The sequence below is a fragment of the Theobroma cacao genome, chromosome 4 (assembly GCF_053813885.1).
Source record: "Theobroma cacao isolate CCN51 chromosome 4, ASM5381388v1, whole genome shotgun sequence".
Taxonomy (NCBI): Eukaryota; Viridiplantae; Streptophyta; class Magnoliopsida; order Malvales; family Malvaceae; genus Theobroma; species Theobroma cacao.
Window position 1 is genome coordinate 25114961 of NC_142642.1, and position 18363 is coordinate 25133323.

An 18363-nucleotide genomic window follows, 5' to 3' on the forward strand; every position below is an offset into this window, starting at 1 on the left:
GCAAGCTACTAAGCAGAAATGCAAAGCAAAAAAGTTTGGTGTTTGTGTTGATAACATATAAAAAAGTGGGCTGAGATCAAGTTCATCACTTTTATCAGCGTGGGTTGACATCCTTTGCATCAGCGTTAATAAATATTTGATTTAGTCTTGTTGTTAAGTTGATTTCAGTGATTGGAAGGGAATGAAAATTTCATGGTATTTAATCAAATTTAACGGATTCAATCAATGCAATTTTCGTTGGTTAACCATCCTTTTTTCCTTTTACAAGTTTGAGAATCTTCCTGGATAGCAAATATTTCACTTATTGGCAGTGTTATTTAATTTCTTTTGATGGGTGCATCGTTTAGAAGAAGATTAATACATCATATTTCCCATTAAAATTGGCATGCTCAATTTGACGTGCTTATTTACGCGAACGTCTCCAAATTGTTCATTACTCACCCTCAATATCAAACCTTTAATAATGCTTTGGAGAGAGCGCCTGTTATAATGCATAAGATGCCTAGGATTTGGATAATGTACTGTCTCATTTTTTAAGAGGCATAAGTTGTATTTCATTAAAATGAGTTACATCCTGCTGTCATTAGGCTTTGTTTCTATACATCAAAGACTTATCACAGCACACCAACTCTGAAAGCTTCCAGAGATGACAATAACATTTACATACTACCTGGATTGGAACATGCTTGACAAAAATAATGCAACCCAACCCACAAAATGCTTAAAAACAAAATCTTCCAAGGCCCATTTGATGGAGGTTAAACTTTAGTTCTCAAAACTCATTTCCATGACTGAAAGTTCATCCCTGTTGCCTCTTTAAGCCAGACTGTTCCAACATTCCTGGTCATGGCCTATCATAAAACGATAGGATAATGTACTTGTAGACATTAACGAAACAGGAGTTGATTAGTAAGACTCGTAAGACGTTTGATAGGGCGCTTTGTGCTTTACTAGTGACTCAACATGATAGGATTTGGCAGCCTTATTTGGTTTTTGTGAGTCAAAAGGTATCCCCGTTGAGACGTCACTTGGGGTTTACAGGAGGCATGATCCTTGTCTTATTGAGGATTTTATTGAGTTTTTGGTGAATTCAAGTCTGTGGCAAAAAGCAACGGTAGAGAGGTTAGTGTTATACATCGTATTTTGATACGGTGGCTAATAAAGTTTACGGATACCAATTTAGGTTGATTACTGAGTTAAAAGGGTAATTCAGAAGCAAACTTGTAAAATCTCGATCTCCATAGACACATAACTAGAAGTAGACGTGATAATGCGAACTAGGGGTAATTTCATAATTTCTCTAGGTGAGCTCCTACGAGTGGGTTTTTTTGATGCTATTGAGGTCTAAATAGGCCTAAGGAATGAATGAATGAATGATGTTTGTGATGGTAAATAAAGGAAGAAGATAAAAATAATGATAATTTCCACGATAGGGGCAAAATGGTTATTTTGCATCTCGGGTCTAAATTTTTAAGTTTCGTGAATCCGAGTACTTTTAGACTATTATGGACTTTGTTTCGGTGTCAAAAGAGCAAAAAGGTTACACAAAAGATGGGAGGAAGACAAAGTCACCATGTTAAGGGTATTTTGGTAATTTAAGTGAGAAATGAATAAACTTTAGATATAAATATCTAAAGCTCTAGCAATTTCCAGCAGCTTCCAACCAGTTCTTCTTCCTTCCCATCTCACGTTTCTTCATCTCCATGGGAGCCTCCCATAAAGCTTCCATAACTTTCTCTCTCTAGCTTCAAATTTCATACTTTTGAGCACTCTTCATGGAACCTTTTGCTCTCCTTCACTCTTTTGCACCTTAAAACCCTTAAAAAGTCTTTGTTCAACACTTTCTCTCACTAGTTGAAAATTTTAGGGAGAGAAAAAGAGGGATTTTCCTTGATAACTTGAGTATTCTTAAGAAAGAATTCAACTACAAATCCACCAAGGTGAGAAATGAGTTAGAATTTGATTTTTAAGATGTTAGAGATGGCTAAAAATTAGATTTATGGGCTGTCATATTTTTTATAGTTATATTGTGGGTGATAAGTTCCAACAAGGCCTCACATGTCCGTTTGAAGCAATAATCGAAATTAGAGTCAATTAAAGATTCAACAAATATTAGTGAGTGAACTTGCATTAAAAAAGTTTTGGGATGTGTATACAAGTATGTTTGATTGAATTTCTAAAGTGTTTTGTTTGTTTTATCTTCAAAACTGGTGCCTTAGGAACAAGCCTTTGATAAATTGTTTCTATATGTGACATGTGGCTGTTATGGATTCATGCACTATTACATTGTGTTGGTATATATATATGTTATGCATGGATGGTTGATATTGTGCGATAATTATAACCGTGCGTGTGCACGATGTGGGGGGATGCACATGCCGGTGATGACTGTGGTGAGGGAGATGGATGATGATAGTGTTCGTGTGCACGATGTGGGGGGATGTACATGATGGCACTAACTGTGCACTATGTGGGGGGATGCACACGATGACTCCGACTATGTGCACGATATGGGGGGATGCACATGAGCTGGATAAGATGAAGGTGGCATCAGAGCAAAGGGTTGTAACTCGATCCTTGGGAACTCTCGCATGTGAACAGTGACGAAGCATGACTCTCCGCCCAGGGGCTTATAAGGGAAGGTGTTTCGTGATCTCTCACCCTATGAGTGCTTTGATAGGTACCATTTGTTGTCGTCGTAGTGAAGGAGAAAGGGTGCTTCATGATCTCCCTTCCCTAGTGACAGAGGTGGTATCAGAGCTTTAGGTTTACTTGAGTCTTAAGAATTTTTGTGTCAGTCATCGGAGTTGTCGGAGTTAATGTAGAGTCTTGTTTATGGTTTGTGATTGCAGCAGAATTCATAGACATGAGGCTATATGAACTCTTATTCTTAGTAACCTATCCTCTTGCTAACATTATGCAAATGTCATAAGTGGTACCGTTGTCCGAATTTGAGATGCCACTCAAGACACGAGCTGTTATTGGAAAGATTTTAAGCAAATGCTCTTAAATGAAAGGTTAATGTAATAATAAATCGCTCCGATTAAAGATGGAGAAAATTGGAGTTGGACTAATAGGTCAGAAATAACTCATTTATTTGGTGGAGTTAACCATTGAGCCATGATTGTCAATGGAAAGAAATTTGATGACCATGGATGGTATTTAAGGTCAATATAAAAGAGCACGTGTGATAATGGTAACAAGGGACGCACTTTGATTGGAATGAATAGTGAATGTTATGACTCGCTTGAGGTTTATAAATTTAAATATCTAGAAAAGTGTAAACCAACGTTTATATGCACGGAAGTAAGTGCACTATGTTAATTGAGTTTGACATGCCCTTATAGAAATGGTGTGGGCTTTTGAAATATTTTATAAGCGTATAAGTGTTGAATATGTGTATATTAGCTTAAATGGGGTTGGTTTTGATTCTAATTAAGTAACTTTGAGATTTCAAGGCTTGAATTGAATTATTGTGATTTATGGTTTTAATTGCATGAATTAGCTCAAGGGTGAAAATCATTAATTATTATAATTGATGTATGGTTATGAAGTAAAAGGCTAGTAAATGATCTACTCTAAGGATGAGCTTGAATTTTGCTATGCTTAGTGTGGAGTCAAAGGATTAAAGGACTAGATGTGGATTTAGCAGTTTGAAATTAAATGACATGGAAATTAAAAATTTAGTCTAAATGCCATATGGAGTTCTATATGAAGATCGATATACGAATTGCTTTAATGGTCAATTCAAAAATATGTTTGGTTCAATATGCAACTTATGATGTAAATGATTAGTCTTGAATGTGACTTCTCCAAAGGTAAGGGACTTAAAACATGTGGATTTTCGGATATGCTCTAAGAGGAAGCTTCTGCATCCTAAGCTTAAGAAATTTTGATCTTATGACTGTAAAAGCAAGATAAAAAAATTTAGTGAATTGTCTATCTTATGGATGTAATTGGTTAAGAATTGATGAGTAAAGTCAATATCTTAACACTAAGTGGTGTGCAATTTGATATATGTGTACCTAAGAGTAAATTTGGAGATCATTGCTTAATCAATTTGCACTAAATGTTGTGGCAAAGGTATATGAATGTTAGTAGTGAAGTACGTCCAAAGTGAGATGTGTGGAGACTAATGTTCCGATCGTAAACTTGTGATAGAAAGCTAGTTTTGCAAATTGTGGTTTCCATGATCATAAAATAAATGGAGGTTATCAATATGTAGGCATACACTTGGAGTTGTACATCTTGTGATCCCCATGCATCATATGGAAGGAGATATCCCACAGGGAGTTTACCCTGATTTATGGTTACATGCCTGTAGGCTTGGCATGAGATTGAGAATGCCCTGGCATAAATGTGGAATGTATTATGAAAGGTTGAAAAGCCACATATACCTTAATAAGGTCAATAACATGAATGAGGGGGAAATATGAATGTTGACATGCTGAGCACAAACAGCTTAAGGATAATTAATGCAATTATACTAAGTTAGATGGTATGATCCTAACTAAGAACACGGACACCTTGGGAGATTTTAAAATAATGTCCAGTGGGGTCAGTGAGCTAAAGTGTTATCGAGCATACAATGAACGATTAAAGTTAAGAGTGGCTTTAAAATTAAGCCTTTGATTGATTAAGTTCTCAATGGAACCCTATTAAAGGAAGTGTTTAAGTGTTTTTGAAATGTATGGAAAAACATAAGAGAATATATTAGCTTGACTTGCTATAAAAGGTCGAAATTTGGATGGCCATGAGTGGCTTGTGAGTAACCCAACAATGTATAGGTAAATATGCAAGGGAGCTATGATTGATAGATAAGGGTAGAACTTTAATGATGAGACTATGTTCACTGCTTTATGCATTGAACAGTAAATTACGAACATGTATCCACCTAGTGAACACCCTGGTGAGACAAATTCAAGAGATTTTTCACAATGAGAAAACACTAAAGCTCAAAAAGCAAATGGCTGTATGATCAAGTTGGGCTCGTGACTGATATGTCACATAAGTATGAAGATAAGATACAAGCATAAGTGTACTTGGAAATGCTGGTTTGAGGTAATGATTATCCTACCGTTTTGTGGACCCGATGAGGTTCTTGTCTCAACATAATTGTAGACGTAAGGCATAAATTGTGAAATGTGCTTCCCCCACAAGTTCCAATTTATTTTGAGTAATTATCAAGGTAAAGTTCCTGATAGGGATAGGCAAAGGTTGAATTATGCTTCAAATGTTTAGAGAAAGAGGGTGACATGGTTTGATTAAATGATACTACCCTTGGTAAGGGAATAGAAATATGCTACGAAAATTATAGAAATCTACTTAGAAAAGAGATGATGATTCGAGTATTTATATATGAGTAAAGACTTTGGTAATGAGTTACGACCTAGAAGCATGATATTAGAATATGAATTTTGGCTAAGAAAAATCGATTTTTAAGACACGTGGTGCTCTTGGGGTGGTGCCAATTAGTGGTCGATTCTAGTATGAGAATAGAATATTGGGATTAGCTTTGTGTATTCACCACAAATGATGAGCATGATCTAACCAACTATAAGAAGAATTGATTCTAAACATGATTGTTGATTATTTTGGTTTTACAGATGGCTTATTGAACTTGATATGCCTAAGGCTATTCAAAGTTAAAATTTTTGGAAATATATATGTATGGATATATATGTTACATATTGGTATAAAAGCTTAAGCGGAGTTAGTTATAATTTGATTTGATGATGATATTCTATTAATGGTTATAGTGCTAGACAATGATTAAGATAATTTATCGCTGATTTGGCAGTAAACAAGTGGATTATAATGCTGTTAGCTTAAAAGTAAGTGTTTATACTTTTGGTATGAGTTCATCAAATTCTATTATATCGTGATAAAACTTGGTGTTTTGATATAGCCTAAGAGGCTTGGCATATGAACTAGCTTAACTGTGAGCTAGAAATTATTAGGCTATTATGAAGTACACAAATAGAGAAGTATGACATGAATTTAACATCCTAAGGAGCAATGGAAAATGATGTATCGATTTTGGTATAGCTTCAATATATATAGTTTGATATATAAAGATGTGGGAAAAAGTTTATAGCTTATGCGTAAAGGTGTGCATTTGAATTCGTATAAATAAAAGTGTAAAATCTACCTTGATTGGTATAAAGCTCATGATTCAAAGTGAATGATTATGGATTTAATTTTCTAAGGTAAAAAGGATAAAAGAAGTTAATATCAGAAAGGTCTTAATAGATGATTCTTAAATTTTAAAGTGCACTTAAGGAGAAATAAATGTTTAATTTGATCTTCAGATCGATGAACTAATGAGGCCATGAGATCTGATGTTTGGAGTAAATTTGAAAAATATCAAGTTAGATATGTTGTGGGTGATTGATGACGAGCAAATTACCTATGACATCGAAAATATAGAAATGATTAGTAATCAAAATGAAACTTAGAAAGGAACTTTAAAGGGAAAATTTTGAGCAACTTTAATCTTGAGAGGTTGAGTTATTGATTAAAGAGATTGGTTAAGATTATAAGGGGGTATGTGGAATGTCATGATTTATTGAAATGCCTAGTGGTATAAGTTGAGATTTATCTAGTGAGCACTCGATCATGAAGGTATTAGAGTTTGTTTTTGGGAATATGGTTACTTATGGTTACTAATGGTTACCATATTTGAATCATCCGTGATGTTAAATATATATGAATAAATAAAGAGTGTTTGATCCTTATGTATTATGAAATGCTTGAATGGAATTTGTATGGAGGTATGTAAAACGAAATAGAGGTTGGTTGACCATTTAGACCCATAGTTAATGGTGGAATAAATGCTAGAATGTTAGAAGGTTTGATAAAAGATCATGGTAGAGGAATTGTGGATGGTTAGGTAAACATGCAAGATTGATGATTTAAGGATGATTTAATTGAGGTGTGACCAGAATTAATAGCTTATTTGAATTCTCTTTATAAGATGAAGAATGATATTGTTTTGATCAAACAAGAGTAGTACACATAACCATATACTATGACATTGTCTAGTTTTCTATAAGATTGGAAGTTGATATGATGCATAGACCAAGATTCTATGTTAAGAATGCCTAACGAAAGTGATGTGGTAGAACTTTAGAATTTTGATTATTCACCTTACGTCGATTTGAATTCGAGGACGAATTCATTTTAAGTGGGAGAGACTGTAGTATCTCGTATTTTGATATGATGGCTAATAAAGTTTACGAATATAAATTTAGGTTGATTACTAAGTTCAAAGGGTAATTCAGAAGTGAACCTGTGAAATCTCGATCTCCATAGATACATAACTAGAAGTAGACGTGATAATGCAGATCAGGGGTAATTTCATAATTTCTCTGGATGAGCTCCTACGAGTGGGTTTTTTTTATGCTATTAAGGCCTAAATAGGCCTAAGGAATGAATGAATGATGTTTATGATGGTAAATAAAGGAAGAAGATAAAAATACTGATAATTTTCATGATAGGGGCAAAATGGTCATTTTGCATCTCGAGTCTAAATTTTTAAGTTTCGTGAACTTGAGTACCTTTAGACTATTAGGGACTTTGTTTCGGTGTCAAAAGAGCAAAAAGGTTGCACAAAAGATGGGAGAAAGACAAAGTCACCATGTTAAGGGCATTTTGGTAATTTAAGTGAGAAGTGATAAACTTTAGATATAAATATCTAAAGCTCCAGCAATTTCCAACAGCTTCTAGCCATTTCTTCTTCTTTTCCATCTCACGTTTCTTCATCTCCATGGGAGCCTCCCATAAAGCTTCCATAACTTTCTCTCTCTAGCATCAAATTTCATGCTTTTGAGCACTTCTTCATGGAACTTTTTGCTCTTCTTCACTCTCTCACCTTAAAACCCTTAAAAAGTCTTTGTTCAACACTTTCTCTCACTAGTTGGAAATTTTAGAGAGAGAGAAAGAGGGATTTCCATGATAGCTTGAGTATTTTTGAGAAAGAATTCAACTACAAATCCACTAAGGTGAGAAATGAGTTAGAATTTGATTTTTAAGGTGTTAGAGATGGCTAGAAATTAGATTTATGGACTGTCATATTTTTTATAGTTATGTTGTGGGTGATAAGTTCCAACAAGGCCTCACATGTCCGTTTGAAGCAATAATTGAAGTTAGAGTCAATTAAAGATTCAACAAATATCGATAAGTAAACTTGCATTAAAAAGGTTTTGGGATGTGTATACAAGTATGTTTAATTGAATCCCTATAGTGTTTTATTTATTTTATCTTCAAAACTGGTGCCTTGGGAACAAGCCTTCGATAAATTATTTCTATATGTGACATGTGGCTGTTATGGATTGTTGTACTACTACATTATGTACTACTATATATATATATATACACGAATAATGTTGTGTAATGATATTAACTCGGTTATGTGCAAGTGGGAGTGCGCATAAGTCGTTGCTGACCCGCCTATGTGCGAGTGGGAGTGCGCATAAGCCGTTGCTGACCCGCCTATGTGCGAGTAGGAATGCGCATGAGCCGTTGCATATGAGCTGATGATGATGATGATGGGAGGGTGTGCATGATGATTGATATATATGTACATATATGGTATATGGTTGTAATGCATGTGAAATTTTGGCATGTTGAACTTTGGAAATTTTTGAGCATTTCATATTGAAATTGGTATGATGTATCTTGAAAATGTCCCATTTTCTTGCAAATTGAGTTCATTGCAACACCAAATGGATTTTTAGTGCAAAGGAGTTCCTTTTTACACTTAGGTGCCCTTATTCTCACTGCAATGAGAAAGCATTCTCGCTATAGCGAGAAACATTCTGTTTTGGTAGCCAACAACTCGCTGCAGCGAGAAACTCTCGGGTTCTGATGCAGTGCCTTTATTTTGATAAATATTTTGACCACCTTCCCGTCTAAACTGGTAAAAGTGGTAAACATCAAAGTTTTAGCCTTGCCTCTTATCTTTCTAATGGTAAAAAATTAGGTCAATTGGACTTATGTAGCAGTAGATATGATAGAAAAATTGAAACACATGCAAATTGACACTATTTCTCACTGTAACGAGAAACTTTCTGGTTTGGCCGTCGAATCTCGCTGCAGCGAGAATGAACTTCACTACAGCGAGAAATTTGTCGCCATGCTTGCTACCTTGCTTGATTTTGACCTACTTTTCACCCATTTAAGTTCATGGATTGATCATGGGTTTGTGAAACACTATGAGGGTATTAATCAAAGTTTGAAATGATGGGTTTTTAGTATGAAATTAAATCAAGTGCATTGTTTTTGAAACAAGTGCATCATGATTTCCAAATTCTTGCTATCGATTGCTTGTTCCCTTCTTATGTTCACTCACTGAGTTTTATACTCACGTTTTTAAACTTCATGTTTTCAAATTCGAAGGCAGTTGAGACCTAGATTGAGTCGCACACATATGCTCGCCTTCTTGGTAGGTACTATGGCATCTCAGTAGCAGTAGTTTCACTTAAAGTCACTCCGCTGACGGTCTCGAGTCTATTACTTGTGAACATGTATATGTAATGTAAACTACTAAGAGTCATGTTATAAATGAAGTATGTATATGTTGGATTGATGATGACCGTACTTTGATATAATATAAATATGAATATTCAGTTGTTATAAAATATTACTGAAACATTTACTTTTGAGAGTTACAACACTTCATTTTAAAGATGATGGATGCGAATGATAATCGAAATTGCATAAAGAGGCTTGCTTGGGCTTAATGGGCTACGCCCATTGGGCCCATGCGCTGGTCATGGCTCGGGAATTTAGGCTGTGATAGTTAACATTTGTTTTGAATGATGATCAGTTCTATTCGATAAGGTAAAACTAAGCATAGATTGTGGTTGGAGTTGTGTGACTTGTTGAGAATGCATGCCACAAAGGTTTTAGAGCTCAATGTGGATGCAATAATCAATGGTGGGATTAGGAAGTTTACAAATGAAGTTGAGAGATCGACTTTGGACTTCGCTTGCTAATTATTATATCAGAAGAAATTTTTTGAGAAAGCCATGGATATTTTTAAGGAAAGAATGACAATAGTGGTAACCGTTAGGGATTTTAGTGTCATATTTGATGCTTATTCGCAATTTGATAAGAGCACGATGGCTCTTAAGATGGAGAACATGGATTTGAGCGATGAGGGAGAAGATGATGATGTTGAGGAGGATGAAGATGAACTAGTTTGTTTGGACATTGATCTGTGCAAGTCAAAACCTAAGTTTGAGAAGAAGATTATTAAAGGGCTTTGGTTACATGATGATAAGGACGTAGATTTGAGGTTTGCTCGGTTAGAGCATTCGATGAATAGAAAGGCTAGAATTGGCTAATAGTGTCCTTTTACGTCGGAATCCACTGTCCACATAATGTGGTGCAATGGCATTGTAGGGTCAAGTTATTTGAGGGAAACCCCACCAAGAAAATATTGATATACACAGAGGCAGTTAGGACAATTGACCCAATGAAAGCTGTCGAAAAGCCCCACACTCTATGGGTGGCTTTTGCAAAGCTATATGAGACTTACAAAGATCTGGCCAATGCTCGTGTCCTTTTTGATAAAGCTGTCCAAGTAAATTACAAGACTGTTGATCACTTGGCAAGCGTGTGGGTTGAGTGGGCGGAGATTGAATTGAGGCACAAAAATTTCAAAGGTGCACTTGAGCTGATGAGACGTGCCACAACTAAGCCTTCTATTGAAGTCAAAAGTAGAAGGGCTGCTGATGAAAATGAACTTGTTCAAATGAAGCTCCTTCAATCTGTTGTGATTTGGAAGAAGTTGGGATATGGCTGCATGATGCAGTCTCTGTTACAGGTAAGGAAAAACAGGGATGAACAAAAATGCTTAGCAAGGAACTAAAGTTCATCCCATTCATTACTAGTTGCTAAAGCTATTTAAGTGCAACAGACTCGTACGTGGATAATAGCCTACAATGCTTGGTCACAAGCATAAGATAAGTGTTAAAATACATTAAGAACTAAGCATGTATGACAACATGTAAATACAAGAGCTGATAGGAATAATAGCTGTTACGGACTTAAGTTGAGTTTGGACAAGTGTTAAACTGCTACTGCAGGTTGCATGCAAGTATTAGCTTCAACATTCCTCCTTAATACTTGCGTGCAAAACATCAGCTCATTCATCTGAAGTTGGAGCTTTGGCTTTGATCATAGCCATGAACAAATGCTCTTCCTCTTCATGAACCTTCTCTTCTATTTGAGTTGGTTTTTCTTATGTCTTAAGTTTATTCTTGTAAACCTTTTCCACATGTTCAAACTCATTAGATGTCCTTTTTTGTTCAAAGATTTTCTAGATTGCAAAGCACCTTTGTCTTTGAACTTGGCCATCAAATCATTTTCTGTGTTGTTGTTCATGCACATTGCTTTTCTATGCTCTATAGCTTGGAGAGGAGTCACGACTTCAGTAAGGGTCAGTTTGGAGAGATCCTTTACTCTTCCAATGAAGAGATTTTAGCTTCGAATCTCTGGACACATTGAACAAATTTTCTCTCAACTATCTCACTTGATTTGTCTTGCTTGACCTTATCTCTGCAAGCCTTCATAGCTTCGTTGTCCTTCATCTTCAAGACCTCAAACTCCTTTAATGGATTCAAGACTTGCATTAGTCTTGTTCTATGTCCAACCACATCCCAATGGTTGTAGGCCCTTATGTAGGCTTTCAATTTTACAGACCAAATGGAGTAGTTGGCTCCATTAAAGGTCGGTGGTATTTGATGAGAGAAGGTATTGCTATTTGCCATGCTCAAAGGACAAGTTTTTTTTTTTGGGAGGATTTTGTAGTGATATTCAGAGTTTTGGTCCCTTAAGACCTTAAATTATGTTTTGATACCATGTTGTGATTTGGAAGAAGTTGGGATATGGCTGCATGATGTAGCCTCTGTTACAGGCAAGGAAAAACCGGGATGAACAAAAATGCTTAGCAAGGAACTAAAGTTCATCCCATTCATTTCTAGTTGCTGAAGCTATTTAAGTACAACAGACTCGTGCGTGGATAATAGCCTACAACACTTACTCACAAGCATAAGACAAGTGTTACAATACATTAAAAACTAAGCATGCATGACAGCACGTAAATACAAGAGTTGAGAGGAATAATATCTGTTAAGGACTTAAGTTGAGTTTAGACAAGTGTTTAACTGCTACTGCAGGTTGCATGCAAGTATTAGCTTCAACACAATCCTTGAGGCTCTGGACATACTATGTGGACTTGGAAGAAAGCCTAGGTACTCTGGATTCAGCACGGGCAGTCTATGACAGAATACTAGATTTAAGAATCCCTATGCCACAAATTATTATAAACTATACATTTTTGTTAGAGGAAAACAAATATATTGAAGATGCTTCCAAAGTGTATGAAGGAGGTGTCAAGATAGTCAAGTATCCACAAGTGAAGGATATATGGGAGCTCTTTGAGCATGCTGTTGAAACGGCACCTGCAGATGCAGTAAAACATCTGTATCTTCAATATGCAAAGTTGGAGGAGGATTATAGGCTTGCAAAGCAAGCTATGAAGGTCTATGATCAAGCAACTAAGGCTGCTCTAAATGTTGAAAAGCTTTGCATTGTATGAGATTCGCATTGCTCGTGCAACTGAAATCTTAGGTGTTCCGAAAATAAGAAAAATTTATGATCAGGCAATAGAGTCTGGTCTTCCAGATAAAGACGTGAAGACAATGTGTTTAAATATGCAGTGTTAGGAAAGAGCTTAGGAGAAATTGATAGTGCTCGTGAAATATATGTATTTGCATCTTAGTTTACAGATCCACGCTCCGATGCTGATTTATGGGATAAAAAATGAGAGTTTGAGGTGCAACATTGAAATGAAGATGTCTTTAGAGCAATGTTGCTGATTAAAGGGAATGTTTCTACAAGTTGTAGCTAGACACACTTCATTCAGAACATTGATGAAGCTAAAGACAAATTGAAACAAGCTGGTATCTCTGAGGATCAAATGGCTGCTCTAAGGAGGCACTAATGATAAAATTGTTAAAGACAACTCTAGAAACATAGGCTTTGCGAGTGCTAGAGTTGAGTGATAGGCAGATGGAGCAAATCATGAAGATATTGAGTTCCTAGAAGAAAGAGTTGAAATTGCACAAAAAGATGTTCCATTAGCTAAGAGCCATCTGGGTGCACTTGAGCGAATTAAAAGGCATAAGCGAGCTTAATTTTGACAATTTTATACACTAATAGTAAAATTTGTGCCATAGTCTGAGCATTTGTATATTTAAATTAAATCCATTGAGTTTTGGGATGCTTTCTCTCATAATGAAAAAAGACCAAACTGTTATGAATAAATATATGAATGTCCATTATATTGTGACCCAATAAGTGTAGATCAAGTCAAACAACATAAAAGGCAAGATACAAGAAATGTAATATGATTTGAACTCTTAGATAGAATTAGATTAGGACTATGATTCAAGAGGTTGTTAGCCTATAAATAGACCCCTTCACTTTATTTGTAAATACGCACTTCAATAAGATATTTTTTCTTCCCCTAAATACTTTCTTTCTTCTCTTTAATTATTCTTTCAATTATCTTTATTTGTTCTTTTAAGTTATTTTTCATAACACGTTATCAGGACGAGTCTCTAATCTCTCACACTCAAGCTTCACAAAAATCGAAGTTCAATTTCTCTTCAGGTAATTTTTGTCTATTGTCACTTTATTATTTTCCCAAATTTTACCAATTTATAATAAGTCAATTTTTAATTTTATATTAATTGTTTTTCATTAGTCAATTTTTTTTCTTGCCAATTACGATATATTGTGTAATACTAATATTTATGTTCTTCTTTTAAGCTATCACAATGTCAAATCCTATAAAGCTTGAATTTGTGGCTCTTGATATTACTGGCAAGAACTATCTATCTTGGATTCTAGATGTGGAAATCCATTTAGATGCTATGGGTCTTGGAGACACAATCAAAGAAGAAAATAAAGCATCCAATCAGGATAAGGCAAAAGCAATGATTTTCCTTCGTCACCATCTTCATGAAGGATTAAAAATGGAGTATCTCACAATAAAAGATCCAGTCAATCTTTGGAAAAGTCTAAAAGAAAAATATGACCACAAGAAAATAGTAATTCTGCCAAAAGCGCGTTATGATTGGATGCATCTACGATTGCAAGATTTTAAAACTGTAAGTGAGTATAACTCAGCATTGTATAGAATTAGTTCTAAACTAAAATTGTGTGGAGAAAATGTGACTGATGCTGATTTGTTAGAGAAAACATTCTCTACTTTTCACACCTTATATGTGCTCCTACAGCAGCAATATCGTGAAAAAGGCTTTAAGAAATACTCTGAACTGATTTCATGTCTCCTCGTGGTTGAGGAAAATAATGAGCTATTGATGAAAACTCATGAATCTCACCCAACTAGTTCTACTCCATTCCCTGAAGTAAATGTGACATCATTTAGAAATTTTGGTCGTGGTAGTGATCGTAATCATGGTCGTAATCGTGGACGTGGAAAAGGTCATCATCATTATCGCAGTCGTAGTGGTTATACAAATTATTATTCTGATAATAAGAATACCCATCAAAAGTGGATGAATAGTGAAGAGATATAAGGAAAAGACAAAGATGGACAAAGGAAAAAGAATATAGAAAATATTTGTTATCGATGTGCATGAAAGGACATTGGACACGTACCTGTCATACACCAAAACATCTTGTTGAATTTTGTCAAGCATCACTAAAAGATAAAGGAAAAAATATCAAAACAAATTTTGTTGAAAATGATAGCCCAATTGATATAATACAGTTGGATGTTATTGATTTTTTTTCCCACCCTGAAGAACAGATTGATCATTTGATTGGTGATGGAAATCCTAATAATGAAATTTTTAAATTTTTTGTTGATGTGTTTTAGTACAATTCTAGTAGGAACTTGGTATGTTTAGTATAATTTTATTAAGAAGTTAAGTGTTTTAATATGTCTATTAGAAAGATTTTTTTTTTGTGTTTTATTAAAAATAGGGGTTTATATTTAATATTCTTTTATATGAGTTTCTTACTATATATGTTTTATTTTCTTGAAGAAAATATGGATAGTCAACTGGTTAGATCCAAGATCAATGATAAACATATAAGTTTAATAGATAGTGCTACAACGCACACTATATTTAAAAACAATAAATATTTTTCTCACTTGACAATGAAAAAAGCTAATGTTAATACAATATTTGGTAATACAAGATTCATTGAAGGCTCTAAAAGAGCCAATATTTCACTACCTGGTGGAACAAAGTTCATAATAAAAGAAGCATTATTTTCTACAAGGTTTCAAAGAAACTTATTAAGTTTTAAAGATATTCGTTTGAATAGATATCATATTGAGACAACAAATGAAAAAGGCATTGAATATCTTTGCATTACATCTATTATATTGGGTAAAAAAAGTGTATTGAAAAAATTACCCACTTTATCCTCTGGAATGTACTATAAAAAAATTAAAATGATTGAAACTTATGTAAACAAGAAGTTTACTAATAATTTTAATGTTTGGCATGATCGGTTAGGCCATCCCGAATCAATAATGATGCAAAAAATTATTGCAAATTCATGTGGTCATCCATTGAAAAGCTAGAAGAATTTTCAATCTAATGAATTCTCATGTGCTGCATGCTCTCCAGGTAAATTAATTATAAGACCATCACCAGCAAAAGTTGAGATTGAATCCCCTATGTTTTTGGAACATATTCAGGGTGATATATGTGGACCCATACATCCATCATATGGATCATTCAGATATTTTATGGTTTTAATTTATGCATCAACAAGATGGTCACATGTGTGCTTGTTATCAACTCACAATTTGTCATTTGCAAGATTACTTGCACAAATAATTCATTTGCGAGCACATTTTTCTGATTATGCAATCAAGACAATTCACCTTGACAATGCTGGTGAATTTACGTCTCAAGCTTTTAATAAATGTTGCATGTCTATTGGAATAAATGTTGAACAATCTATTAGTCATGTTCATACATAAAATGGTCTAACAGAATTATTTATCAAACGCCTTAAACTGATTGTAAGGCCATTACTTATGCAATCCAAACTCCCAATTTCTGTTTGGGGACATGCCATTTTGCATGCAATAGCACTTCTACGCATCAGGCCAACAAGTTATCATAAATTTTCCCCTATACAATTGATTTATGGTCAGGAACCAAATATTTCCCATCTAAGAATTTTTAGATGTGTGGTATATGTTCCAATTGCTCCACCACAATGCACAAAGATGGGTCTTCAAAGGAGGTTAGGAATATATGTTGGATATGAATCTCCATCTATAATTAAATATCTAGAACCCTCAACATGAGATTTATTCACTGCAAGGTTTGCTAATTGTCATTTTGATGAAATAATTTTTTCAACATTAGGGGGAGAAAATAAGCAGTTGAAAAAGGAAATATCTTGGAATACATTATCATTATCTAGTTTTGATCCTCGCACAAATCAATGTGAGCAAGAAGTTCAAAAGATAATTCATTTGTAAAATATAGCAAATCAGTTGCCATAAGCATTTACTGACCTATAAAGAGTAACTAAATCTCATATACCAACTGCAAATGCTCCAATCAGAATTGATGTAGGACAATCTATTGTTGCTAATGAGTCTAAGACATCCCTGAAGCGTGGAAAACCAATCGGTTCCAAAGATAAAAATCCTAAAAAAAAAAGGAGCAAATATTCAAGATGGTTAAGAAGAGGAAACAAAAACTCCAGAAGAGAGCCTTGACATAATTTCAGAAGAAATTCAGTACCTGAAATTAGTGAAAATGAAAAGATCTCAATAAATTATGTCATGACAGGAAAAAGATGGAATCAAAATGAAATAAACGTCGACGATATTTTTGCATATAATGTAGCGCTCAATATTATGAAAGAAAATGAAGATCTTGAACCTACATCTATTGAAGAATGTAGACATAAAAATAATTAGCCAATGTGGAAAGACGGAATCAAAGTGGAATTACATTCACTTACAAAACGTGAAGTTTTTGGACCTATAGTCCATATGCTAAAGGGCGTAAAACCAGTGGGATATAAATGGGTATTTGTGCGAAAATGAAATGAGAAAAATGAGATTGTGAGATATAAAGCACAGCTTGTTGCACAAGGTTTTACCCAAAAGCCTGGTATTGATTATGAAGAGACATATTCTCCTGTGGTGGATGCAATTACATTTCGATATTTAATTAGTCTGGCAATACATGAAAAGCTTGAAATGCATTTGATGGATGTAGTTACAACTTATTTATACGGCTCACTTGATAATGATATCTATATTAAAATCCTTGAAAGATTTAAGTTGCCTGAAGTACAAAATTTGAAATCCCGTGAGATTTATTTGATCAAATTAAATAAATGTTTATACGGATTAAAACAATCCGGACGCATGTGGTATAATCGCCTTAGTGAATATTTGTCGAAAGAAGGCTATAAAAATGATCCAATATGCCTATGTGTTTTTATAAAAAGATTCAGATATGAATTTGTAATAATTGCTGTTTATATTGATGATCTAAATATTATTGGAACTCCTGAAGAGTTATCAAAAGCCGTGGATTATTTAAAGAAAGAATTTGAAATGAAATACCTTGGAAAAACAAAGTTTTGTTTGGATTTTCAAATTGAACACTTGACAAATGAAATTTTTGTCCATCAATCTAATTATATAGCAAAAGTGCTAAAACGATTTTATATGGACAAAGCACATCCATTGAGTTCACCAATGTTTGTAAGATCATTAGATGTGAAAAAAGACCCTTTCCGACCTCGTGAGGATAATGAAAAACTTCTTGGTCCTGAAGTACCATATCTTAGTGCAATTATACCATTAATGTATCTTGCTAGCAATACACGACCTGATATTTCATTTGTTGTGAATTTATTAGCAAAATATAGTTCTTCTCCAACTCGAAGACATTGGAATGGAATTAAACATATACTTCGATATCTTCAAGGAATAATGGATATGGGCTTATATTATTCAAATGCATTAAAATCATATTTAATTGGTTATGCAAATGTAAGATATTTATAGATCTACATAAAGCTCAATCTCAGACAGGTTACTTATTCACATATGGAGGTATGACTATTTCATGGCGTTCTTTAAAGCAAACTATAGTTGCTACTCTTCTAATCATGCATAAATTTTAGCAATTCATGAGGCAAGTCGTGAATGTGTCTGGTTAAGATCTGTAACTGAACATATTCGAGAAATGTGTGGTTTGTCAACCAAGAAAGAATTCCAACAACATTATACGAGGATAATACTGCTTGCATAGCACAGTTAAAGGAATG

General features: G+C 34.4%; 1 protein-coding gene and 1 pseudogene across 1 annotated transcript; both read left to right on the forward strand.

Annotated features, from left to right (window-relative positions):
• The first annotated feature begins 407 nt into the window (after positions 1-407).
• On the forward strand, positions 408-13073 carry LOC108661581 (uncharacterized; annotated as a pseudogene).
• Positions 13074-13850: 777 nt separating this feature from the next.
• Positions 13851-14615, forward strand: LOC108661582 (uncharacterized). The gene has a single exon (XM_018119018.2). The coding sequence runs from the start codon at positions 13851-13853 to the stop codon at positions 14613-14615; it is 765 nt and encodes a 254-aa protein (XP_017974507.2).
• Positions 14616-18363: the final 3748 nt, after the last annotated feature.